Raw genomic sequence first — 26,103 nt, forward strand, 5'->3', positions numbered from 1 at the left:
GACTAAGTCTGTTTATCCGTAATATAGCGAAATAGTACCAACTATTAGATTCAGAATGTGAACATTTAACAGTGCTTGGCACATGAAAAGTAATCACCAAATGTTACTTATCACTATTATCCACGTTGTTCCTGCAGCCCAGCAGTGAAGTCGAACCTCAAATGTTTACTGAACGACTAAACTCTGCAAATTGGAATATTCCTCCCGTTTTACGACCAAGAAAACTAAGTGCAAGAAATTACAGCCCAATGTCACAAAGCTAGAAAAGGCGGTGAAGCCACTATCTAAACTCAGGTCCAATTCTAAAGCCCTATTCAATTCTACTATGCACTATCTCCCACTCTTCTGCTAAAAACTGACTCAACCTCTCTATTTTACTGCTAGGGGAAAAAAAGGCTTCCTTCCAGTAAATGCTGTAAAAATCGCCATTCCTGGAATCACCATTAAGTTAACTTGAATGCGTGTTTCGATTCAACGTCCTTGCCTAAAATAAGAGCATGTACTTGGATCTCAGAAGCCCATTCAAGTTCTAAATCCTTCTGGGTGCAGTTTTTCTGATGGTGTTCTTTCATAGGGTTAATGTGACACGATTATTTATCGAACTTTTCCGATATGCAAAACACAACTGCAGTAAATCAAACACCTTGCCCTAAGGAAACGCTCTTTAAGCTTTCAACCAGCAAGCCAGAGCCTACAATTTCGGAATCCTTTCCAGTGCGCTACTACAGGCCGGCAACAAGGTCACCAGGCTTGATATGCAAGGTAAGGTGCCTCCTTCGTGGGCGGGGGATCTTAGAAACCTATCTGGCCGACGAGGCCAGGCCTACGTTCCGCGCTGGGGCGAAACAGCAACAGACCACCGGCGGCCCCTCCTTCTTCCTCTCCTTGACCACACTAGGCGTAAACTTCCCAGTCCTGTGGGGGGAGGCCACGCACCCGCAGCAGCTACGTCTGCGACCCTCCCTCGGAGCTCCTCGCCGGCGGTGGAGCTGCAGCGGCCTCCCTGAGACAGGACGAAGGCCGCAGTGTCCTTGCCGCCGCCTGCAGGTCGTCCAGAGCCCAGGGTTCTCGTGTGCCCACCACAAAAGGAGACACCGAAAAATAGGGGAGAGTGGCGGCAGTGCCGGGGCTCATTCCGAACCTCCTTACCCACTGGGCGATGAGGCCTGCCGCCTTGGCCCGGAGCGCCGCGGAGAAGAACATGGCGGACCAAACAGTTGGCCTTTCCCTGCGGCACCAGGCGAGAATCCCGAGCGAGCCTGGGACGCACGGCGTGCGCGCTCCCGAGCCGAGGCCTAGCGAGTCCAGGGCGGCGCTCCCCTCCCTGCTAGGAGGCGGCGGGGGCGCGCGGAGGTGCGCGGGGGCTGCTGGGGCCCAGTGGGCGGAGACTTCCTCGCGGCGGGGCCCGGCGAAGACCAGCCAGGCCCGTAAAAGGCTGGGTGCTGCAGGCCGCCGGTGGGGTCCCGACCTTGAAAGGAAGCGTCAGTGAGCTGTACCTTGGGCCTCTAGGGAATGAAACGCCGATCTGGATTTATGGGGTGAGCTTACCTCCTGGAGAGCTTTATGGGAATTACCACCTCCTTTTTTTATTGTAGTTACTTAAAAAAAAAAAAATTCCGTTGCGTCCCCCCCCCCCATAAATCATATTTTACAAGTTAAAGGATTGAAGATGGAAAAGACTGCTCCCCAGTGAGCTAGACACCAAATGCCCTGTTTCCCATTCTTTTGATTTAGAGATGTGTGCCGACATATTTAAGGGTGAAATGATAAATCCGGAATTTGCTTCAGAACAAAGGAGATTCAGAATAATGGACATAGAAATGAAACAGTATTGGCCATGAATAGTGACTGTCGAAGCTGTGGTAGTTCTCATGGCTATTCTCGGTACTTTTGTACATGTTAGAAATCTTCCATAATAATAAAACTTAAAAAAAAAAAAAGGCCACTTCCTTTTTGATGTTTGTTTGGTCATCTTTGGAAATTCCAGGTATTTTTATTCAGCAACAGCCGTAATATGCACAGCGCAATTTCCTGCTGTGTAGCGTTTACCAGGCACTTTACTGCCTCTTGATTTTTCCCTTCACTGCCTTCTTTTCTTGCGTGTCATGTCCTGTAGACACCTTCGTTTTGCCCATTTTCCCTGCTAAACTTGTGAATGATTTCTGGAACTTTCACAGCAGTATAAGGATTTTAAATATTTATTCTTCATGTGGAAACTCTAGCGGCGCCTGCGTGGCTCAGTTGGTTAAGCCCCTGAGTTTGACTGAGGTCAAGATCTCTGGGTTCCCAGTTTGAGCACCAGGAGGAACTCTGTGCTGACAGGTCAGAGCCTGGAGCCTGCTTCGAATTCTGTGTCCCCCTCTCTCTCTGCCCCTTTCCTGCTCACACTCCTCTCTCTCTCTCTCCAAATAAATAAACATTAAAAAATTTTTTAAATAAAATATTGCATTATAACCACTTATGAGTCATATTGTACAAATTATGAAATGTAAGTCACAAGAAGGCTGACAGCCAGTGAGCTAGAAGTGCTTTGGTTCCCATTTCATTGCTTACCTTTTATATTAGCTTGCTTCTCCTAAACTGGTTCAGTATTTACCTCTCAAAAGGAAAAATATTCTGGATCTCCATGTTGATTTAAATTATTGTATCACAGGGGCACTTTGCTGGTTCAATCAGGGGAGCACGTGACTCTTGATCATGAGTTTGGGCCCCATAGTGGATGTAGGGATTACTAAAAAATAAACTTAAAACTAAAAAATTTGTTTAAAAAATTAAATTATGGTATTATAAATTTACCTATATGTATGTACGTGACACTACTATGCACATAAGCTGTTCTTGTAGGCCTCATACAACTAAAACCAAAATATATCACAAATTAAATACATAACAAACTTATTACAAATGGATGATACTAGTAAGACATGGAGTCTGAATCTGGTATACATGCTTTCTCTTGATTCCATTAGGGCCTTCTCTGACCCTAGGTTAGGTCTCCATGATACCTTCCTTATAGATGCCTGCCTCCATTTTCATTATCACATTTACCACCAGATTATAACCTCCATAGATGTAGAAACCTGCCCTTCCCAACTTGTTTGATTCGACAGCCTTCACTGATATGTGGAAGGCATTCAATACTTGGAAACTGAATGAAAATGTTGCACATAGTACAAATATTTGGACTCTGAAGGGGTTGTATGTCTCTGGTTGGATTATGCTTTTATAAACATGTGTATCTGTGAGAGCGCTTTTGGATACGAGTAACAGGAAACCTAACTGAAGGAAATTAAACAGTAATGAGTTCATTATGTCACATGAAAATAATTCCAAAGGTAGAACAGTTCCAAGATTAGGTAATTCAGTTACTCGAGGATGTCCTTAAAAACTTGAGAGCCTTCCCATCTTTCTACTCAACCATACAGGAGCTGTGACTCCTGTTATGGTCACAAGCTGGCAGTTCCAAGTATCATGTGCAGATTACAACCTTCCCAGGAAGAAAAAGAACTCTTTCCTTTCAGGGGTCTCAGATGTTCCTCCAGCAGACTTCTTTTATCTCATTGGCATACCCATCCATCATGGTAGTTAAGAGAACAGGCTCTAGAATGAGACTGCTGGTTCAGACCCTATCTCTACTGCTTTCTAGCTGTGTGACTTTGGGCAAGTGAGTCTCTCCAGTGTTCTGTTTAGTAATAGTACCGTCCTCATTGCTTTATGCTGGGAATAAAATGAGTTAATAACTATGAAATTCTTTTTAAAGTACTGAGCATGGAGTAAGTGCTCAGTAAATGTTAGCTTGGATGTCTTCCGTAATGGAATAACATCTGTGGAGTTCACAGTTCACAGAGAAGGTATATATCTCATTGGCGTCTAATAGTCCCAGCAAGGACTTAGCAGATATCCCTAATTTCTGTTACCTACAGGCCAAGAGTGCAAAGAGTAATGTTTAAAACATTAGGGATCAGAGCTAAAGGAGTTAGTCTAGCCTGTTAACACTTCCTTGAAGATGATACAGAAAGTAAATGCTTTCAACAGTCATTCCACTGCCAGTAAGTGTAATACCGCTTTGTTCAACCATCCAAAAGGTCTGTTAATGTCCAGCATGATTTTGGCTTATCCTTAACCCAAGTAATTCTCAAATGAAAACATTAGGATTAATCTTCTTCACACCTGGTAATGTGAGTTCATTTCTAGAGCCACCCCACTCATAAAGTAATCTAATGCACAACTATTCTTCCCAGAATCTTTAGGATAGAATTGTGGGGGCTCTTTGAAAAATCGCTACTCTCAAAGCCATCGTTTCTAGGCACAGACCAACATGGATGCCAGTGATGTTAAATGTTAGTTACCTAACCCCATAGGCTTGATTGAAATTGGCTTGATTACATACTGTAATGAATCTTATGGCTGCCTGGTTAGACATATCCCATGATTCTAAGTTAGTGCTACTACCTTAAGCCCAGGGAAGTTGGCCCTAACTATAGTGATCAACCATTTGAGTAAAAAATGTGTGTGGGTTTGGGATGGGGAGGTGGTGGGTAAGGGGAAATGAGGGACTGGGAGCTAGGAGAACTGGGATAAAGTTGAGGGGAATGACCAAAAGTGGGAACTTGTGCTCTGCCATTTCTATGATTTCTTCTCCATTTAAACCAACATAAACAGGCTCTAGTGAGGACATAGTATGATGAAAACCATGAGCTTTGTAGTCAGAGGGACTTAGGATTGCAATTCTGACTTCATCTCTTACTAGATCCTGTGAAGCTTTGGTCCTCAATTTCTTCAAGTATAATTAGAACATTAAATCATTCTCTTAGGTCACATCATACTTATTAAAGCAGCCTCAGGCACTTTATAGTATGTTCTGCCTCCCACATGGCCTACTCTAACCATATTGACTGGCCTCAGGTTTTCTAACATAACATGAAGCGTAGGTCCAGTCTTGTTTTGAGGGAAGAAGAGGGACTGAGTCAAAACTCAAAGGAAGGAGGAAAAAGAGATAAGGCTATTGCTGGATGAATAAGAAAGAGTTTTCAAGAGAGAAAGGAATAAAGGTCCTTCAAGTAGGAAATTTGAGGGTGCAAAAAGTGTGATATAGTCACATTCGTACACTGAAGTGTTAGACCTGCTTCATGCTGTTGCACTGTGAGGTGAGGGGGGATATTAGAATAATGAACAACTTCTTCATGATCTTTCCAAATTCTTCTCAAGTTAATCTGGGATATGTGGGACCATAAGGGAAAATGAAAATCAAAACAGCCACTAACTTAGCTATACAAACCTCAAGAATAGACTGTCTAAAAAAATAATAAGCAGAATGTCACCTAAACCATTACCAGATTCAAGTCGCTTGTTACTAAGGAAATTTATCCTAAGGAAATAACTAGGAAAGTCTACAAAGTTGTACAAACAGATATGTTCATCACAGCGTTATTCATAATACTGAAATCTTGGAAGCCATGTAAATGATCATCATCAACAGAATTGATTAAACAAATTACAGTACAACCATACAATGGGATGTCGCTCTACAAATTTAAAAGTAATAACAAAGATCAGTATTTATTTTAAAGGAAAGATGCCCATGATGTGTTAAGTTTAATTTTTTAAATTTTTTAAATTTTACAAAACATCATGTGTAACATGACCACACTTTTTGTATGTGCATAGAAAAAAATATGGGAAAGTTACATATCAAAATGGTAACAAGAGGGGGCACCTGGGTGGCTCAGTCAGTTAAGTGTCCAACTCTTAATCTTAGCTCAGATCTGGATCTTGGTGTCATGAGTTCAAGCCCCGCGCTGGGCTCTGTACTGGGCATGAAGCCTGCTTAAAAAAAAAAAAAAAAAAAAGTTAATAGGGGCTCCTGGGTGGCTCAGTTGCTTGACCATCCAACTTTGGCTCAGGTCAAGATCTCACAGTTCGAGGGTTGGAGCCCCCTGTCAGGCTTTCTGCTGAGCCTCCTTAGAATCCTCTATCCCCCGCCCTTCTCAGCCCCTCCCCCCACTTGTCCTCTCTCTCTCTCTCCTCTCTCTCAAAAATAAATAAACAAAAAAAATGTTAATAAGAGTTCTCTCTGGGTGTTGAAATATAAGGTAATTTTAATTTTTTAGACCTTTTGTATTACCAATTTATTTCAATTAACGTGTTATTTTATTGCAAGAAAATAAAGCTGTGTTCATTTTTAAAAACAGGGTAATAAAGGAAATATAAAAGTGAAAAAATTGATAACTCTCTTTTATACTCACTTCTTTTTAGTGAGTTGGTCTACTCCTCAGAGTAGAATTCCTTATACTGCTATTAATTCAAGTTTTAATTTAGGGCATCAGTGAGTGTGGACTGGGAAGAGGGAAATGAGCCAGTTCTTAGGATCTTTGGGCAGTTTTAATTTTAGGCAGAAGAAACAGCTCTGGACTCTTTCCCACAAAGCTGTTCCTTAAAATTCCTGTGCAAATCTGAACTCATTTCTCCCTTGACCAGTCACAAAAAGATTCATATAAAATTTCTTTAAATAGCCAATTCTCCTTGCTCATATAAAATACTCCTTGACTAAGAAATATTATATTGCAGCTAAGTAGTTCATTTGCTTCATGTACTTGTGTGGTATGGTATAAACAGCCTGAGCTGTGTAATGAAAGAGTAACCCGAGCAGGGTGAAATTGGTTAGAAAAGTCTTTCATTCATTCATGTGCTGTACAAATATATTTTCAGCCCCAATTATCTTCAGCACTGAAGATACATAGATGGAAGACCATAGTCCCTTCTTGGGAAGACCTAACACACTGCAAGGAAATGATTATAATACAGAGTATGTGTACAAGATGAAATGGGAGCTTGGAGGAAGGAGTGCCAAAGTCTTCCTGGGGCAGTTCATGCCAGGCAGAGACTGGAAGGCTACATAGGAATTGCCATAAATAGTTCTTGGGGATAAGTTTTCACCTGAAAGAAGTGAAAGATATGTATTGTTAGAAAGAAGCTGAAAGATCAAAGTGGCAAATAACTAAACTTGTAAACTGATCCTGCTAATAAAAAAGCTTAGAGGAGACATTTCCCTGCTTCTTCGGGAGCCCACTTCCTACCAGGTAATTTCAGTTCATAGTAACAAAGACACTTGATGTTGGTGCTGGGGTCTTCATTGTCCTTTCTGGAAGCCAGATGCTTTTGGCAGGGACTTGCACGCTACTGTGTGTTAATGGTTGTGTGTTAATGTCAAGATGCCATGTGATAGGGGCACCAGGGTGGCACAGCCAGTTAAGCGCCTGACTTCGGCTCAGGTCATGATCTCACGGCTCATGGGTTCGAGCCCCACATTGGGCTCTGTGCTGACAGCTCAGAGTCTGGAGTCTGCTTCTGATTCTGTGTCTCCCTCTCTCTCTCTACACCTCCCCTGCTCATGCCCAATGTCTCTCTCTCTCTCTCTCTCTCTCTCTCTCTCTGTCTCTCTGTCTCTGTCTCTGTCTCTCTCTCTCTCTCTCTGTGTCTCTCAAAAATAAATATTAGAAGATGGCAGGTGATAGAATTAGAAGAGGTTGTGGTATTAAGGTGGTAGAAGAACAGGAATTAATGCATGGATTCTGAGATAGCCTGGTTCAGTGGGTCCTTGTATTAGCATTTTAGAGCAGGAAAGACTGGAAAAGATCTGGTCCAATCACCTCACTGTACAGATTTTTAAAAAGTTACTGAGCTTGCCAAAGATCTTAATTGCCTTCTTTAAAAATAAATTATTAAATGTAATGTTCAGTGTAATAGTGCTGGAGTATATCTCTGTAAAACTTAATGGGAAGACTCATTCCATCCATCTGAATAGCAGAGAAATAATGGTCTGTTTTCCGAGCTTTAGCTCAAGTGTGTCTTGTGTTTATATAGTCAAAGGTCAAAAGCTGACTAGGAACAGATGAGCCCTTTCCTTTTACATCATTTTTCAACTTTTCAAAGGGCTTAAAATAAACTATCATTTTCCATTATTTACTTAAGGGGTTTGTTTTGCAGAATTTGTAGCTCTTGGGAACCCCCCCGTCGTTCTTATGAAGTACACAATCTGATTCTTACTCATCTATCAACATCCAAGGAATGTTAGTATTAATATGTATGGTTTAAATCACCCAAAACAGAATAAGAAGGCTGAATTGGCTAGTAATGTTTGTGACTTTCCATAAATATCTTATGTGTATAGACTCAGGAAATCACTCTTCCTTGAGATAGAGGAAATGATAGAGATAGAGATATAGACATGGCGGGGGTGGGGGTGGCAGGGAGGAGGAAGAAGAGGAAGAGAGAGACAGAGAGAGAGACAGAGTGAGAGAGAGAGAGAGAGGAAAGAATGAGAGCATGTACGTCAGTTCTGAGACCAAGGATTAATTTCTCTGAATAAAAGCACTTCCTTTTGTAACCAGCATTTCATCTGACACATTCTTAAAAACCACTGCAATCCTAGACTTCTAAGGGCGTACAAAAAATTTGTAGCTGACCTTGTGTAGACAAAGGTTTGCACTAATTTTTACATGGATTCATTCTTCTGCTGAACTCCAACTTGAAATCTCTGTGAGACGCTACTCCCCAGAATACATCCAGCACTCCAATCCTTGCTAGTCAACCTCTAAATGAAACTAAATTCTAAATTCTACCTTTACAATGCCCGTGCTACAGAGATTCAGTCAGACGTATTAGCAAGTGGAGCTTTTACTGGAGACAGTCTCTATGTGTCCACATTATAGGTTTTCCCAGATTAGTATTTTGAAAGGTATCATTAAAAAAAAAGATAATCAGAGCCAACATAGGGGAATGCCTTGTTGACATTCATTTAATCAAATATTTGTTTAGTATTTCTGCAATAGTAAACTTCCCCATGGCCCCATGACTGCTTGCTAAATTGTCATAATATTTTGTTAAATGTGTAACCTGGGGTGAAAAATACTAAGAGGAACAAAACTTGTCATTCACTAAACCATTCCTCGATCCATTCAATGTTTGCCAAGTTCCTTTCATGGGTCAGGGAAAGGGCAGTAAGTGTTGAAGATGTCAAGATAAAGGACACAGTCCGACCCACTCCAAGGAGCTCACAGTCTTGATACGAGTACATGATTGAGTTCTTAGGTGGATTTGTCCACTGAAGAGAATGTACAACTCCAAATTCTCTCTGCTCCCTCTGAAATCTAATGTGCTTTTGCTGTGATGCAGTTTTGCAACTTGTCCTGTTGTTTTAGGAACAATAAACATTCAAAATAATAAACATCATGGAGCACCTACTATACCAAGTGGTAAGGCAGGCAGACTCATAAGATGGCCCCAGTGGTCCCTGCTTCCTTGTATTCATGGTCTTATGTAATCTCCTTCTGTTAAGTATGGGCTGGGCTGAATGACCTGCTTCTCACCAATAGAATATGGCAAAAGTGATGGGATGTCACTTCTATAATTAGGTTAGAAAAGACTGTGACTTCAGTCACTAGTGCTTTCTTGGTTTGCACATTTTGGTGAAACAAACTGCCAGATTGGAGAGGCCTACCTGTGAAGGAACTGAGGGTGGCCTCCAAGTAAGGTCCCTAGTTTACCAGTCTGTGAAGAACTTAATCCTGCCAACAACCACGTGAGCTTGGAAGCAGATCCTTCCCCATTTGGGCCTTCAAATGAGACATGAGCCTTGTTGAAAGACCCTGAGAAAGAAGACCCAGGTAAACTGTGCCCAGATTCTTGATCACAGAAACTGTAAGATAATAAATCCATCTTGTTTTAAGTTTAGGGATAATTTGCTATGCAGCAGGAGATAACTAACATGGAAATTATCCTCATGCTCGAGGAGTTGACAGTGTAGCTGAAGTCAGACAAAACACTAGAGCCCAATTTTTAAAGTAGTGCCATCTTCAGTAACTTGGCAGAGGTTTAAATCAAGGACTGAATGCTGTGATTCTGGCATTTCAGTTCTAATCTCAAGTTGACTTGATTTCTGTTTTTATAGGTTTTCCAGCTGGAAAAGCTCTCGAGCAATTCTGTCCCTTTATTCCCTGTATTCTGTCCCTGTATTCCACCTGAAAAGAATAATGATACACACTGTAATTGACCAACTGAACTACACAGCCCTTGAGGGTAGGAAGAGTATTTTACACTTAGTGCTTTTTCACATGCCCTTTCATATAAGGGGAGGGTTCACCAAATATGAATGATGAACTATATTCTCACAATTAGGAAAAGACCAAAAAACACGTGGAAGACTTATGCATTCATTTCCTGAAAGACCTGAGAATTCTGGCACATGTACTGGAAATAGGATGGGGTGGGGAGGTGCCAAAGCAGTCGTATACAGGGCTCTGATGCACAGTTCATGAGCCAAACAGAAGAAGCCTTAGAAGACTTCCACAGGTGATATTCACCATGACACTATATACTTCCTCCAGAAGCTTTCCAGAGTTATGAAAACAAGAGCCCTGAAGGTTATTTTTATTGACAACAGCAGATGCTGCCTGTGCTCTGCCTATAACCCCTAGGTACTGGCCATCACAGTGTATTCCAGAGCACCTTCCTGCAACTTTCCATTTGCAGGCTTCAGCCAGAAGTGCAGATGCAACCTTCAGCTGCTGACATTTGAACGGGAGGAAAAATCCCCAATCTTCCTTGCCCTGTTTTGATGGGACGACTCTGAGGTGTGTTCTATGCTGTCACCCATAGCCCCCAGTGGCACTGACTCCCAGACATTCACAGGGGTAACCTACTCAATAGCACTTTCTTGGGTCACTCCAAAATAAACTGCTCGGACTCAAATCTTTGTCTCAAAGTTGGTTTCTGAGGAAACGTGATGAACAGTTAAACTAAAATAGGATGCTTAAGTTTGAATCTTGTTGAATTAATCCTGCTGAAGCTGTCTTGCTCAAACATCTCAGGAAAGAAGTAGGCCTAACTTTAGTGAAGTGTGATCCAATGGGAAGCCTGGGTGGGGAGGGCAGTACTTGGAAGCTGACTTGCTCATGGGGTTGGAGTGAACACTGGGGACTGAGTTGAGAGATTTTTTTTTTTTTAATGACACAGACTTCCAATAAATTTTAGAATATTGACAAATGAAATAGTCACTAAGAGGGGTGCCTGGGTGGCTCAGTCGGTTAAGCATCTGACTCTTGCTCTCAGCTCAGGTGTTGATCTCAGGGTTGTACAAGTTCAAGCCTTTGTTGGACTCCATGCTGGGCATGAAGCCTACTTAAAAAAATAAAAATAAAAAAGTCACTAATAGCTATCAATCAGCCCAGAGCTTGGTTTCTTTCAGCAAAGCTGGGAGAATGTCTAAGTCAACTCATCAGGCCCCAGCTCTGCCCCAAGCAAGGTCCAGAAAGGTCCCAGAACTGGTTATGCTCTTGCTTTGGCCTCTTGACATCCTAAGCCCTTCCAGCTGTTGAATGGCAAAAGCCAAAAATGGGGTCACTTCCATTGCTGCACCTGGCTCCAGTTATAATGACCCAAACCAAGTCCTGAAGGTCCCCAGTAGCACTGGAGAAGTACGGATGTTTATTTTTAAATAAATTCCTTTTCTTCTGGTGTAATCAAAAGCTTTTATAAAGTTTGGTTTTAAACCATCCGCAAACACACTAATCTCTGAAGGATTTGGCAAAGATGTATGTGTTTTTCTATTTCCTGTTTTTTATTGTACACACAGATTAACACGGATTCAAAGAGCCCCCCCCCCCCCAAAAAAAAAAAAGTCCAGCACAAAGGATACGGTTAAATACAACAACTACAGTGAGGAAAGGTCTGAAACAGATTGGACAGTTGCCTCAGACAGAAAACTAACAAATAACTGTTACTTAAGTGAGTCACAATTGGAAGTTTCAGTCATTATATGTGGAAGCAAACACATTTTAGTGTATGAACCCCTACTGTGGAGTTTGCATTTGCCGCTTGGTGTTCGAGTTCCTGCTTCTCCAAGAATAAATAGCCTGGTTAAGTACAGTCTTTAACAGACAGCCTCCACTTTATGAGCAAAGTCAGATCCCAAGTGTTCATCAAAAGGTGCTGACAGAGGTTATCGGACATCTTCTGACAAAGGTCCGCATCCAATGGCCAGCACATGTGAGAGAGTATCAGAGACGGAAGAAAAACCTTTAGAAATTTTGCTGAGAAAATGCCGCCCTTTCTTCAAAACATGTGTGTTCCTTCCTCATGCTGAGAGAAGCTGTGTGCTTTCCATGTTTAGAGACGGTCTTTTGGAGGGGAGGGGGGATTTTTCAGACCAACTTGACCAGCCCCATGTCTGATCTGAGTTTTTCTTCAAAATGCTTTCGATTTCCTCTTTCAATGTAATCTTCAGGCTGAGAGCTGTTTTGCCCTCCCCACCCAATGGTATTGGTGCGTATTTCAGAAACTCTGTGAGTATCTTGTGGTATCTGTGAGTGAGATGGCTCTTCACAGTGGGTCTTCTTTGAGTGGCATCATCTAGATTCATGCTGGGCATTCAGTAAGAGCACTACTGAATGTAAACAGAAGTCACGATTGTAAACAGAAATTGAGGCTGAACACTGCTCAGGGCCCTTACTGCTATAGCTTGGCTCCACACAAGGACCCTAAAGTTTGTCTTCCTACAGCCCAGACACTGCGATTCTGCTCATCTGGTCAGGGTCTGTGACAAGCAGCGAGAGTCTAAGCTCATTGCTTTTATGTCTTGCAGTATGCTTTATAAATATTTTAGTAAAAGTAATATGATATTCAGATAAAATTCAGATCCATTTTGCCCCCCTCCTCAATTACCTTTCTTCATTTTCCTCCCCAGATCCTCCCCTGGTAGTGTCTCCAGTGCATGTATGTGTGTGTCCGTCATCAATCCATACAGTGTTTTGTTTTTTTTTAATTTTAAAATAATTTGTATCATATGTTTAAATATTTTTGCAACCTGGTTTATTCCCTCTCAGTGGTATATTTTTGTGATCTACTTACAACATGAATACATGGACACCTAGTTCACTTTTTAATCTGCTATTCCAATGTTCTTGGGAATACAAACTTTATCTTTCATTTCAAACCCCTCTGATGGGTTTCAGATTGTTCCCAGCTTCTTATAGCTGTTTCCTATGCACATATTTGCAAGTTTCTCTACAGGAGGACTTTTCTAGGGCACAAGGAATATAATTTTTAGCTTTGCTGTATGTTGGAGGTTTTTCAATTTGCGTGTGTGTGTTTTTTAACAGTGACATTTTAGTTTATTTTTTGTTTTTTAAATAAGCTCTATGCCCAACTCGGGGATTGAACTCACGACCCTGTGAGTTGTACTTCAGGAGTCACGCATTCCACTGACTGAGCTAGCCAGGCACCCTTTTACTGGATGTTGTTAATCTGATGTCAAAATAGTTGTATTTATTTTCAGTTCCACTAGTAGATTTTGGAAGTTCCTAGTTTTCATCTTTCCAACATCTCATATCGTCAGATGAAACAATTTGTAGACAATCAGAGGGATATGAAATGGGATCTAATTTAATTTGTATTTCTCTCAGTATAGTGAGGAGGACCATATTTTTGTAAATTTTGCTGGCTTTGTTTTCCTTTTCTGTTTCCTGTGCATATTTTTTTCCCATTTTCAAAAATTGGGGTTTTGTTTTCTTTTTTTTTTTTTTTTAATTTTTTTTTTTTTTCAACGTTTATTTTTATTTTTGGGACAGAGAGACAGAGCATGAACGGGGGAGGGGCAGAGAGAGAGGGAGACACAGAATCGGAAACAGGCTCCAGGCTCTGAGCCATCAGCCCAGAGCCTGACGCGGGGCTCGAACTCACGGACCGCGAGATCGTGACCTGGCTGAAGTCGGACGCTTAACCGACTACGCCACCCAGGCGCCCCTTGTTTTCTTATTAATCTTAATTCCTTGTATATCTTAAATACTTTGTAATACATAGTATGAATATCTTCTCCAAGTCTATGGCTTATTTTTAACCAGATTTTAAAAATTAAGCTTTAATTTTGGCATCATTTAAAAATTACAAGCAAATTTATATATATATATATATATATATATATATATATATATATATATATATATTTATGATTCATGTGTTTTCTACCTTGTTTTAAGAAATTCTGCTTAGGGTCACCTGGGTGGCTCAGTGGGTTAAGCATCTGACTTCGGCTCACTCAGGTCATGATCTTGCAGTTCGTGAGCTCAAGCCCCGCATTGGGCTCTGTGCTGACAGCTCGGAGTCTGGAGCCTACTTCAGATTTTGTGTCTCCCTCTCTCTCTCTGCCCCTCCCCCGCTCACACTCTGTCTCCCTCTATCAAAAAATAAGCATTAAAAAAACTTTAAATTAAAAAAAAGAGAAATTCTGCTTAACTCAAGGTCATAGCAATTATCTATATATTTCATTCTAATAGTATAAAAGTTGTGCTCCACATATTTTGATCTTTATTCTTTCTATAACTTATCTGTGCATAGGGTGTTAGGTAATAAAAATCTAATTTTACTTATTTATATCTAGAAGCCAATTTTTCCAATACTGTCTTTTTTTTACAATGGAAATGGCTTTCTGATTACCTAAACGACTCATGATCACTGTGAAAATTCGAATAATTATTTGACATATGAAGAAATACATTAAAAGTCACCTGAGAGCCTGTTGCCCTAAGGTAGTCATCATTCATATTTTCAACATCTTTAATCAACAGTCTGTCCTCTCCTCCACTTGATTATGGTACCACCTCAGTCATACAGAAAGAGGTCTTTTCTAGGATTCAGGCAAACTTAGAGAATTAACACTAGATCTGGATATAATTTGTAGAATTTGAAGTATCCGTGTAAAGGGTTTTCAAGTTAGAGTATATCACATGATTGCCTGATTTCATTGCAGCGTAAATAAGTAAACAGAATAAGTAGGAGCAGCACATGAAAAGTAAGAATTTTCCAGTGACAACCAGCTCTTCTATGGTTTGAGGACGTATGAGAACAAAGACTACAAATTTATGAAGCAAAAGCATAATTTTTCTTAGTATCATGCCCAGTATGCAGGGTTCATCTTGCTAAATATTTTCAAATTAAGACCATTAGTACTTCTTCTAATAAATAATTTATCTTAAATGTTGTCACAGAAGTAGACAAGGAAAAACAGAGGCAGTTCCTAGAAAAGCACTGTCTAACTTGGATAGAATGTGAAAATCTGCATCAGTCCATCTTGAAAGCTCTAGGGTGTAAAAGGTGAAATGAAATGGAGTACCTTGTGTCAAAGGGTTTAAAATGGAGCCAGGAGGCCGTAAAGGAGGTGGGCCTTGTGCACGTCTTCATCCTCACCGGTGGAGCCGTGAACTTTTGAGCTGGGCCAAACTGCAAATATTCTGAAGACCCAGCTGGAAAACCTACAACCTGCTGCAGTAACAGACTTTTGCTTAGTGGTAGTCTTAGCGACCAATTCTGTTCAGCCTCGATTCATGTTCTACAACCGACGCCAATCAAAATTCTTTGTAAACAACTTATACAAACATTCCCTTTCCTCTTTAAAAACACTTGACTTTTGTTCTCCGACAGGATGCGATTTGGCTTGCTGCCCAAATCTGTGTTCCCCAAATTGCAATTGTGAGACCCCAAAGAAATGTTTTGTTCTATTTTAGCTCTGCCTCTTTTTTTTTTTTTTTTTTTGGTTGACAATGAAAAGTTATTTATCATATTTCAGTACCACCAAGAAATAGAAGACCGTATCCTTCCTCTGCATACACAAATATCACCCTTCAGTATCTTAATATTTTCTATTCTTCACAAAATTTGTAAGTAAATTCTTTGAGGCACACATTAAAAATACATTTGATGTTTTAATTAAAAATAAGCAGAACCACGTATAGGCCATGTCTATCAGCATGTAGGATGAGAGTCTGTTTTTTGACCTTGTGCCCACATTGATGTCTAATGAACACTGATGAAGTTATTCAGTTTTTATGTAGGCATCCTCTGGTATATATGGCATGGGTTTTTGAAAACGTATTCAGACATTACTCATTTCTGTTCCAAAGGGATTTGAAATGTTTTAAGTGATAAGAATATGCAGTGTAGAGTTCAGTTATAAATTGCAGTACTATATGAAGAGATTTGGAAGAGCTACATAAGGATTAAGTCCCTCTTCCCAAATATAGCCATGTAGATACATCTGTTCTAACTTTACCTCGTCTCCATTCTACAGCTTTCTCTTTTGCCACATTCTAAAACCAAATTGTCAGAAAAGAAAGCAACAAGCCAAAGTATAGCTAGTGTGTTAGCCCAGGACTGGATTCCCGGTACTTGTGATTTCTGAGTGTGTGCAGACCTGGGTGAATCAGAACGACTTCTTTTCAAGCATGTGTGATTTATCCAGACACTGACCAGCTCCAAGTTCTTCCTGCCCACGTGCTTCCTGCTCCATCAAAATTAACCCAGGCTGCCAAACTGCTCTACTGCTCCAATGCTTTGAATTTCGAAAGCTGTTTTCCTTGAGGACACTCCTAAGAAGAAAAGAGGAAATTGCCTATGTGCGTGTTTCTGAGACAACTTCAAGGGGTTTTTAGCAAGCAAAAAAATTTCCAGTGTGCAGGTTTTTTTTTCTCCTTTTTTTCTTCTTCTGATCTCATCTGAAAGACACTGTGGTTTTCAGCTAGCTTGGTGCTGTTACTACAGTCATTTTACCTGACCTCTTTTTTTTCAACAGGCGTAAGACAAGGCTGAGCTCATACTTTCACGAAAGCCACTCTGCCATCTAAGCAGAACTAACACTGTTAGAAGAGCATGCAAATTGTAATTAAAAAAAAAAATCCATAAGCCAGCAGTTTCTTTTGACCACAGTGGTTTTTTTCCTCCTGCTCATTCTGCTGAAACAGCAGCGTTGGGGTACATTGCAAGGCTTCAGCTTTCTGCTCTAATTTGCTGTTCTTCTGATGAGAATTGTGCGTTTGAGGATGTTTTGTTTCATGTGTGCGACGTGTTGCACACCCAGCTGGATTTTAAGTTTCTGAAGGCATGGACCCCTCCTTTCTTTGCTCATCTCATCTCTTCTAGAGGATCCCATATGGTATTCTATTGTAGGTGCTCAATCATCATACGTGGAGTGAATGTGTGATTGAACAAATGAGTGACTGGACAGATACTTCCTGTCTCTCATTTTCTCAACTAAACTGGGCAAACTGGATAGGATCCATTTCAGTCCTAGAGGAGGATCTGTGGCAACGCAGAAATGAGATGAGAATCCAAGGGCATGTGGCAGGACCTGAAGTGTTCAACAATTCCACAGTGAAGGTGGTTTAGACCTATGTGGATGGATGTCATAGGGTATAATGAGGTGTTTGCATGGATGTACATGTGATAGGTATTATGTTTTTAGTTTCACCCATTCATGTAATTATGTATCTTTATCGGTTGTATGTTATCTACGTGTGTATGACTTACATATAAACATATATGAGACAAGTATGTGTGTGTGTTTGTGTGCATGTATACAGTTGCCCCTTGAACACCACCAGTGTGAACCACGAGTCCACTTATACACAGATCTTTTCTGATAAAGACAGTACAGTACTGTAAATGTATTTTCTCTTGCTTATGATTTTTCAAAAGAAGAAACACTTTCTTTTCCCTAGCTTGCTTCATTGTATGAATACAGTACATACAATATACAACACACAAAATATGTGTTAATCAACTGTTCATGTATTTGGTAAGGCTTCTGGTCAGCAGTAGACTACTGGTAGTTAAGTTCTAGGGGAGTCAAAAGTTATACAGACTTTTGACTGTGCCAGGGAGTGGGCGCACCTATCCCCTGTGTTGTGCCAGGGTCAGCTGTATGTCCATTAAAGAATTTGCACTGAGATCCTCTTAGAGAACCACCTTTGTTTGGAAAAATACCGTGATTATCCACTTATGGTTGGAAAGTAAGGCCCTGGGGCTATAGGTAGAAGAATATATGGAAATAAAGTCACAGCCAAACCAATCTGAATCTAATCATCAAGAGGAATTTGGGAGTTGAGAGAGTACAAGGGAGAGATTGAAGAGAGATGGGACTCCACAGGGCTTTGCTTAGGAAGGTCGTCATAGGGGAAATTAAAGAAAAGAGGCTGAATTCCTTGTCGGGGTTGGCCCAGAGCAGGAAAAAAGAAGTGGACCCCTAGAGAGATGTGAGTTCAGCTGAAACAGGACTTTGGAACTAGAAGTCAACACAAGCCTGTGCAATCTCAATAATTAATGAGTAAATCTGAGGTGATCATTAGACTTTTCATAGAGCTTGGGAGGAAAGCTCAAGCAAAAAAATTTTAAGTTTATTTATTTATTTTCAGAGAGAGAGAGAGAGAGAGAGAGAGAGAGAGAGAGAGAGGAAGAAAGATAATGAGTGGGGGAGGGGCAGAGAGGGAGGGAGAGATAGATTCCCAAGCAGGCTCTGTGCCATGCACGCAGACCCCAATGCACGGGTTCAAACCCATGAACCCATGAGATCATGACCTGACCTGAGATCAAGAGTTGGATGCTTGACCGACTGAGCCACCCAGGAGTCCCTAGAAAATTTTGGTTAAACCTTAAAAACTGTTGGTGTGCCTAGGTGGCTCAGTTGGTTAAGTGTTGGACTTGAGTTGGTCATGATCTCACGGCTTGTGGCTTGAGCCCTGCATTGGGCTCTTTGCTGACAGCTCAGAGCCTAGAGCCTACTTCAGATTCTGTGTCTCCATCTCTCTCTCTGCCCCTCTCCTGTTCATGCTCTGTCTCTCTCTTTCTCTCAAAAACATTAAAAAAGTTTTTTAAAAATCTTAAAAACTGTTGTCACCTCAACTTCTATCTCTGGGTTCCTTAAAACCAGCATAGGGTGAGCGATTGAGAAACCCTCTACTCATTCCAACAAATCAGTTCTCATGCATGACCTTCCTGAAGCCCAGAGTTATAAAGAAGATCAACAAATAAAGTCACCCCATGGTCTCTTTCAGGGGCTGTTAACAACAGGTATTTGAACTGGTAAGACAAAGTTAGCAACTCCAGTCCTGGTTCACAACTCCAGTCCTGATTCTGGTCCCAACTCTAAGCAGAGGTAACCCTGCACCCAGAGCGTCCCTGATTCAGCCTATTCTCAGTCTAGCCATGCAGTGAGGACAGGACACCAATGGGGCAAACTGTGAAAATGTGGCAGGTTAGTCATAATATTTACAACCTGGCTTTAGAGTCTTTTGACCTGTTTTCCCAGGGCTATATTAGCCACTGGAGTAAAATACCAAGGTAATTTTCACACTTGTATGATATGGATGGTTATTGTTCCTGTTTTACAAATAGGAGGACTGTGACATAAGCTTGCTCAGCACCAGCCGAGCAGGCTTCTGAGTGAGGAATTATGATTTCCAGGGTTGGGCTTGGTTCACTGGACACCATTGTCCTTCTCTACAAAAGGTTTATTGTGAAATGTTTACAAAAGCACTTTTAGGAAGAGTTCAGTGTCTATTTCTGTCTTGGTGAAAATGTGGGTGAATGTATAGGAGTGCTACAGAGCCCCCTCGCAGAGGGAGAAGGGCATTCACTCTTGCTGTGTTCTTACCATGAGCCCCGCATTAGGATTCCTTACCTATATTGTCTGCACTTTTCTGAAAGATAAGGCAGCAGGGACAAACTTTCTGGAGTGATGTAACGTTCTATAACTTAACAGCATGGATACACAAGGGAATGCGTTTGTCAAAAGGCATCCACTGGCACATTTAAGATTTAAACCTTTCAAGGGCCCCTAGGTGGCTCAGTCCATTGAGTGTCCAACTCTTGATCTTGGCTCACATCTTGATCTCAGGGTCTTGATCAGTGTCATGAGTCTGAACCCTGTGCTGGGCATGAAGCCTACTTAAAAAAGAAAAAAAAAAGGTTTAAACCTTTCATTCTTTTAACACATCAAAAGAAATAGAGCCCTAAACAGATATCGAACTCTTATTAATGACATACAGGCTAGACTGTTTGGCCATGACATGTTCTGATGTCTAAAACTCACTTTGAAATGCATCCAAAAAATAAGATGAATTAGTGGGTGGATAGAGGGATGATTCAGTGGACAGATATGTGGTAAAGCAGGTAGAACACAATGTTAACTGTAGAATCTAGCTGATAGAGATACACGAGTGTTCATTGTATAATTCTTTCAACTTCTCTGTATGGTTGTAATTTTTCATAATTAAATGTTAGGGGAAAAAAGTGGAGCTGACAGTTTATACCAATTTTGGATGCTACAGAAAAGTCCAGAAATATGGATGCTCAGAAATAAAATATTCCGGTTAGGCTAGTTTTAGAGCTATGTGGGGGAAAGGCCCTCCTTGAAAATATAGAAGGATACCAGCTCCTTGTAGTTGAAATTGCATTTCTACTATGTACTGCTCTTCTCTGTGAACTACCATTGGGTGCGTTCTCAAGACACAGGTTATGGTCCTTACCTTGATGGCCTCTCCACGGCATTTGGCATCACTGGCCACTTCCTCCTCAAAACACCCTCCTGGTTTCTCTCCCACTTCTCTGCTGGCTCCTTCACAGGCTCCTTTAACTACTTTTTAACATAGGTGTTTCTTTGGGGTGAGTTCTGGGCCTTCCTTTCTTTTCCTTGCAGTCTTTCTCCCAAGAGGGTCTCTCTGGGTTTTGGTATCATCTCAGAGATGACATCTACCAAAGCCGTAACTCCAGACTAATCTTCTCTTTTCAACAAGGGACTCTTAAATCCAGTTGCCTCCTTTATATCTCCACTTGAATGTCCCCATGAACTCATCTCTAAAAAATGCACACCCTTGGGGTGACTGAGTGGCTCAGTCGGTTAAGCATCCGACTTCAGCTCAGGCTGTGATCTCACAGTTTGTGGGTTCGGGCCCCATGTTGGGCTCTGCGCTGACGGCTCAGAGCCTGGAGCCTGCTTTGGATTCTGTATCTCCCCCTCTCTCTGCCCCTCCCCTGCTTGCATGCTGTCTCTCTCAAAAATGAATAAACATTAAAAAAAATTTTTTTTTTTTAATGCACATCCTTTCCACACTATTCGATCCTCAGCTACAGTGTTTCTCTTTCTCTTGACCTTCCTGCGCATCCCCCTTCCGCCCTGCCCACTGCAGTGACCGTCATCTGCCCTGCCAGCTGGTCCAAGACCCTCACTCCATTCTCATTGGATCAAAGCCACCAATGTCATCTCTTAAAAACACAAATCTGATTATGTCTCTTCTCTACTTAAAAAACCTCATTAATGGCTTACCACTGCTGTTAGGCTAAAATACACAATTCCTCATATGGACAACAAGGTCCCGATGTTGGGGCCTCTGCCTGCCTCTCTGTCCTGTCTCCCATCACCTCCCCTTGGCTCAGTCGACTGGGGTCACATGAGCTTTGGGTCCTCTAGCAAGCTGAGTATTTTCCTACCCCATGGCCTTTGTAGAGGGCACTCCCTCTTCTTGGAATGTTTCCTACAATCTTTCCTGGTAAATCCCTACTCATTGTTTAGGTCTTAGCTGAAATAATGCTCTTTGAGAGAAACTTCCTGACACATCCCCCCCCCCCATCTAAATTATGCCTTATTCTCTTGTTGTCTGTCATAAAGCTTTCACTTTTTGTCTCACAGTAGAATTAGTGATTATATGTTTGTGTGTGTACTTATTTGCTGATGTCTGTCTCCCCTGCTAGACTTCAAACTCTGTGTGGGCAGGGACCGTGTCTGCTGTGCTCATCTCTGTGTCCCCGGCCCTATCATGAGTCCTGGGCACTGGGGAGGTGGGCAACACCCACTTATCAGTTCAGTGAACACACAGGTGTGCCTCACAGAGTTACAGTTTGAACAGTCGTGTATAATGGCATAAATCAACGGGGCATCAGGATTCAGCATCATTAGGACGTGTGCAGCCCTCCCCACAGGCGTCACCAAGAACCCATTCAACGCGGGGCGTGAGGATGACTGGAACACACAGTCTGTTCTGAGTCATTCCTGTCTTGCCTCCTGACTCACTCCCTGCATGCGGGTAAAGGAAAAGCAAGAAAGAGCAATGCTTTAAGTGCCTGCTAAAAAGACTTCCTCTTCCTCTTCCTCATGTGGGAAGCGTTTGTGGGCATAGTCTTCAAGCCCACAAAAATGAAAGGCGAGTAACTTGAACTCAGAAGCACATGGTTGGCTGTTCCTGGCTCTGTCGCTTATTAGATATAGGACCTTGTATGGAGAATTTATATCTTAGAAACTTGATATGCCCCACCTATGTCATACAGCTATTAGTTAATGGGTTAATGTAAATGAAAGTGTTTCTCCCATCTCTGCCTGTAGACTATCACAAGCATAGGGCTTACTCTGCAGCTTGAAAGACAATAAAATAGTAGAGACACTGATTTTGCTGTTTTTAACAACTGACCGCTCTGCTACCAGTTTCTTACTAAATGTTTTACAATTAGAATAATGAACAACTTGATATTCTTTCCACTTTCAATACTTAATTGTAGGTGGGAACATGGTGGACATGACCTAAATTCAGAAATATCATTTCCTAAATCAGCAATCCACGGTTGGGATTAACTTATGAAGCGCTTAAATTGTGTGAGCATCCAACCCATCTATTGGTAATACCTTTCTGGGTGATGCTGTACTAAAACCTATGTGTTTCCTCATAGTTGCCTATTATTTTAATGACAAAAACATCTTTATTTCCCCAGTTGTAAAAATAAAATGCATTCATAAAAATGCAAATGATATATAAATATAATAAGTAGCAAGAGAAAATCATTTATAAATATCTTCTCTTTACTTACATCGAAAAGACTATAAAAATAAGTAAGACCACCAAGTAAATGTAAACAAGTCATATACACAGGCAGCACTTGATGAGAATTTTAAAAATCTCTCATACATGGGATTATTTCAAAAGACTACTTCTACCTTGCAAAAAGCACACATTTTTATGATACATTTTGCAACTTACTGGCTACTAGTTCTTTCAGGGAAAATGGCTTGCCGATGTATATTTGAGAAGACCATCCTTTTCAGTTGGACAGTAAGAACGAAAATATCCATTAAATATTTCCAATGACTTTACCATATGTAGAACAACTAAGAGATATAGAAATTGTCAGCAAGGAAAGTGATGTGAGGACCCATGGTATTTCTTAAATGTCACATGGAAGAGGCAAGGAATGCAAGCTTAATGGCATATGCTACCTTTGCAGATCATTAATAAGTACAGACATTATGATGGCTTTGACTTCATACAGCAGCAGTTCATCTGTACAGCCACAAGGAAGTAGCCACGGATATTACTAATTTAATTTTATGTAATTAATTAATTTGGATATTGCTAATTGTAAATGCTAGCCTGTCATCAAGAAGGATGCTAAAATCTGGGAGGTTCCAAGAAAAGGCAGAAACACAACAGGAGCACTGAATAAACTGTCAGGCTGAATTCAAGTGAATTGCTGGGCGACCGTGGGTTTCTAAATTCTTTTGCAGCATACATCAACCCACAGGTCAGCGTAAACAAGGCTAAGGTAGGGGCTACGCCTGTTCTATATCGCCATCTAGCGGATAGTGATACCCATGCTCTTTCGGTGCGTTTGCTTCCGAGGTAGACTTGCCCTAGTTTTAGCAAGCGAGCTGATGAATATCATTTGAGACACAGAAGATGAACTAACCTTTGAGTTTTGGTTTCCTTTGGACTTTAAAATGTCTGTTTCGGGGCGCCTGGGTGGCTCAGTCGGTTGAGCGTCCGACTTCGGCTCAGGTCATGACCTCACGGCTCGTGAAAGCTTCGGTTACACAAGACGAATGCATTCTAGACATCTGAACAACACTGTGTCTACAGTTAACACTGTATTGTGCACTTAATTGGTTTAGAGGGTAGATCTCATGTTAAATGTTTTTACCACATTGTTTTGAAAAAAGAAGCATGAGGAAGACCGTGAACAAAAGAAAACAGTAAGAGAGAAAAGAAAGACTAGAATCGAAAATGTCAGAGTGCTTCTCACGTGTATAAGTATTATTCTGTGAACCTTCTGTTACACACACGTGTGTTTGTGGGTATTAGGGTGTAACGTAAAGGGCTTTTCATTCTGTGGGTCGAGTTCAAAGAAGTTCAAAAGCCACTGTTGTACTCTCAGAAAAAAAAAATTCAGACTAAAGCTAAAACTGATATTGTGTTTCGAGGGAATTTGTTTCCTTGTATGTAGACGTGCTTCTCTATCCCTAAACAAGGCAGTTTAAGATCCTTGAGGCAGTACGTGGGGTAACTTAGAGACACATGAATTGTGGACTCAGTCTATGCTTTCTCTTCTATGTAAAAATAAGGTAGGACTGATCTGGGAGCTTCATTATACTGAGCACAGCCTTTGAAGCAGGACAAACCTGGTGTCGAATTCTGATAACAGAAACTTCTAGCTATATGTTAGACTTTGTGAATGTCAGCATCCTGGTCTGAAAATGAAGCTGATAATTCTTCCTTCGTAAAGCTGTTGTGAGAAACTGATGGTAATGTAGACAATGAGTCATCAATTTGCTGATAACATTTGAAATAGTTCTTGTCTTCCTTTATTGCCCTAGATTTCTATATCTTAGAATTGCAAATTTCTCTAAATCAATTTGATTTATTTATTTATTTATTTATTTATTTATTTATTTATATATATATATTTTTTTTAACGTTTATTTATTTTTGAGACAGAGACAGAGCATGAACAGGGGAGGGGCAGAGAGAGAGGGAGACACAGAATCCGAAACAGGCTCCAGGCTCTGAGCTGTCAGCACAGAGCCTGACGCGAGGCTCGAACTCACAGACCATGAGATCATGACCTGAGCCGAAGTCGGATGCTTAACCGACTGAGCCACCCAGGCGCCCCTATTTATTGTTTTTAATCTTTATTTTTGAGAGAGACAGAGAGACAGAGAGACAGAGCGTGAGCAGGGGAGGGGCAGAGAGGGAGACACAGAATCGGAAGCAGGCTTCAGGCTCTGAGCTGTCAACACAGGCTCTGAGCCCACGTGGGGCTCAAATTCATGGACTGTGAGATCATGACCTGACCTGAAGTTGGACACCCAACTGACTGAGCCACCTAGGCGCCCCAGTATTTGTTTATTTTTAAATGTTTATTTATTTTTGAGAGAGATGGAGACAGAGACAGAGAATCTGAAGCAGAGCCCAATGTGGGGCTTGATCTCACAAACCGTGATATCATGAACCGAGCTGAAGTTGGACGCTGCTTAACTGCTCCACTGGTGGAGCCACCCAGATGCCCCATCCCTTAATCAACTTAAAACCTACAATCGAGCTGGAACTCCAGTAAGAGTTTTTTCTTCCTCTTCAGGGAGGTCCAGTGAAAGCCTTAACACTATACTCTCTTATTCTGCTTATGATTATGTTTAATTCATTGTGAATCTCAGTGGGAGTGTATTTCTCGTTTCTGCAGTGGCTTTTTATTTTACCAATTTCCTTCTCAAAGTGGGACACCATCCTCGGGGACTTGTTACCCAAACATAACAACAGTGTTTTGTGTGAGCAGAGCAGGTGCTGGAGGAAGAGAGAGGACCCAGCTCCATTCCTTTTACTGAGAAATCAACATATAACATTATATTAGTTTCAGTGTATAACGTGATTCAATAGTTGTATGTACTGCAAGGTGATCACCACAACAATTCTAGTCAATATCCATCCCCATAGATAGTTACATTTTTCCCTTGTGATGAGAATTTTTAAGATTTATTCTCTTAGCAACTTTCAAACCCACAATCCAGTATTGTCAGCCACAGTCACCATGCTGTACATTACATCACTAGGACTTACTGACTTACTTCATAACTGGGATTTTGTACCTTTTGAACTCCTTCACTCATTTTGTCTACCCCCACCTCCTGCCCTTGGCAACCACCAATCTGTTCTCTGTATCTATGAGTTCAGCTTTATTTAAAAAAATATTTTTAATTGAAATTTTAGTTAACATATAGTGCAATATTGGTTTCAGGAGTAGAATTCAGTGGTTCATCACTTACATACAACACCCCGTACTCATCACAACAGGTGCCCTCCTTAATATCTATCACCCATCTAGCCCATCTCCCGCCCACTTCCCTCCATCAACCCTCAGTTTGTTCTCTACCCTTAAGAGTCTCTTGTGGTTTGTTTCCCTCTCGTCTCTTCCTTGCTCCTCCCATATGTTCATCTATTTTGTTTCTTAGATTCCACATATGAG

General features: G+C 41.2%; 2 protein-coding genes across 8 annotated transcripts in view; one reads left to right on the top strand and one right to left on the bottom strand.

Annotated features, from left to right (window-relative positions):
- NDUFV2 (NADH:ubiquinone oxidoreductase core subunit V2) overlaps positions 1-1,266 on the bottom strand; it is a 31,152-nt gene extending 29,886 nt beyond the window's left edge. Inside the window, exon 1 of one of the 2 annotated variants that reach the window (XM_025931045.2) lies at positions 1,150-1,266. In XM_025931045.2, the coding sequence (XP_025786830.1) occupies positions 1,150-1,203 (54 nt within the window). In that variant the 5' untranslated portion in view covers positions 1,204-1,266. The remainder of the gene's footprint in view (positions 1-1,149) is intronic. The other variant, XM_086682465.1, reaches the window with a different exon arrangement.
- The window catches only part of LOC112868390 (uncharacterized), a 100,042-nt gene continuing 75,098 nt past the window's right edge, over positions 1,160-26,103 (top strand). For 3 of the 6 annotated variants that reach the window (XR_015242444.1, XM_086682468.1, XM_086682467.1), the window contains exon 1: positions 1,160-1,538. Coding sequence is in view for 3 of the 6 variants with exons in the window: in XM_086682468.1 (XP_086538594.1) it covers positions 1,160-1,489 (330 nt within the window). In the remaining 3 variants the exon portion in view is untranslated. Of the gene's footprint in view, positions 1,539-1,734; positions 2,458-25,018; positions 25,197-26,103 lie in introns of those variants that run through there. The other 3 variants (XR_015242442.1, XR_015242443.1, XM_086682469.1) reach the window with 3 other exon arrangements.

Source organism: Puma concolor, chromosome D3 (assembly GCF_028749965.1).
Source record: "Puma concolor isolate L17-30 chromosome D3, mPumCon1.1.hap2, whole genome shotgun sequence".
NCBI classification, from domain to species: Eukaryota; Metazoa; Chordata; class Mammalia; order Carnivora; family Felidae; genus Puma; species Puma concolor.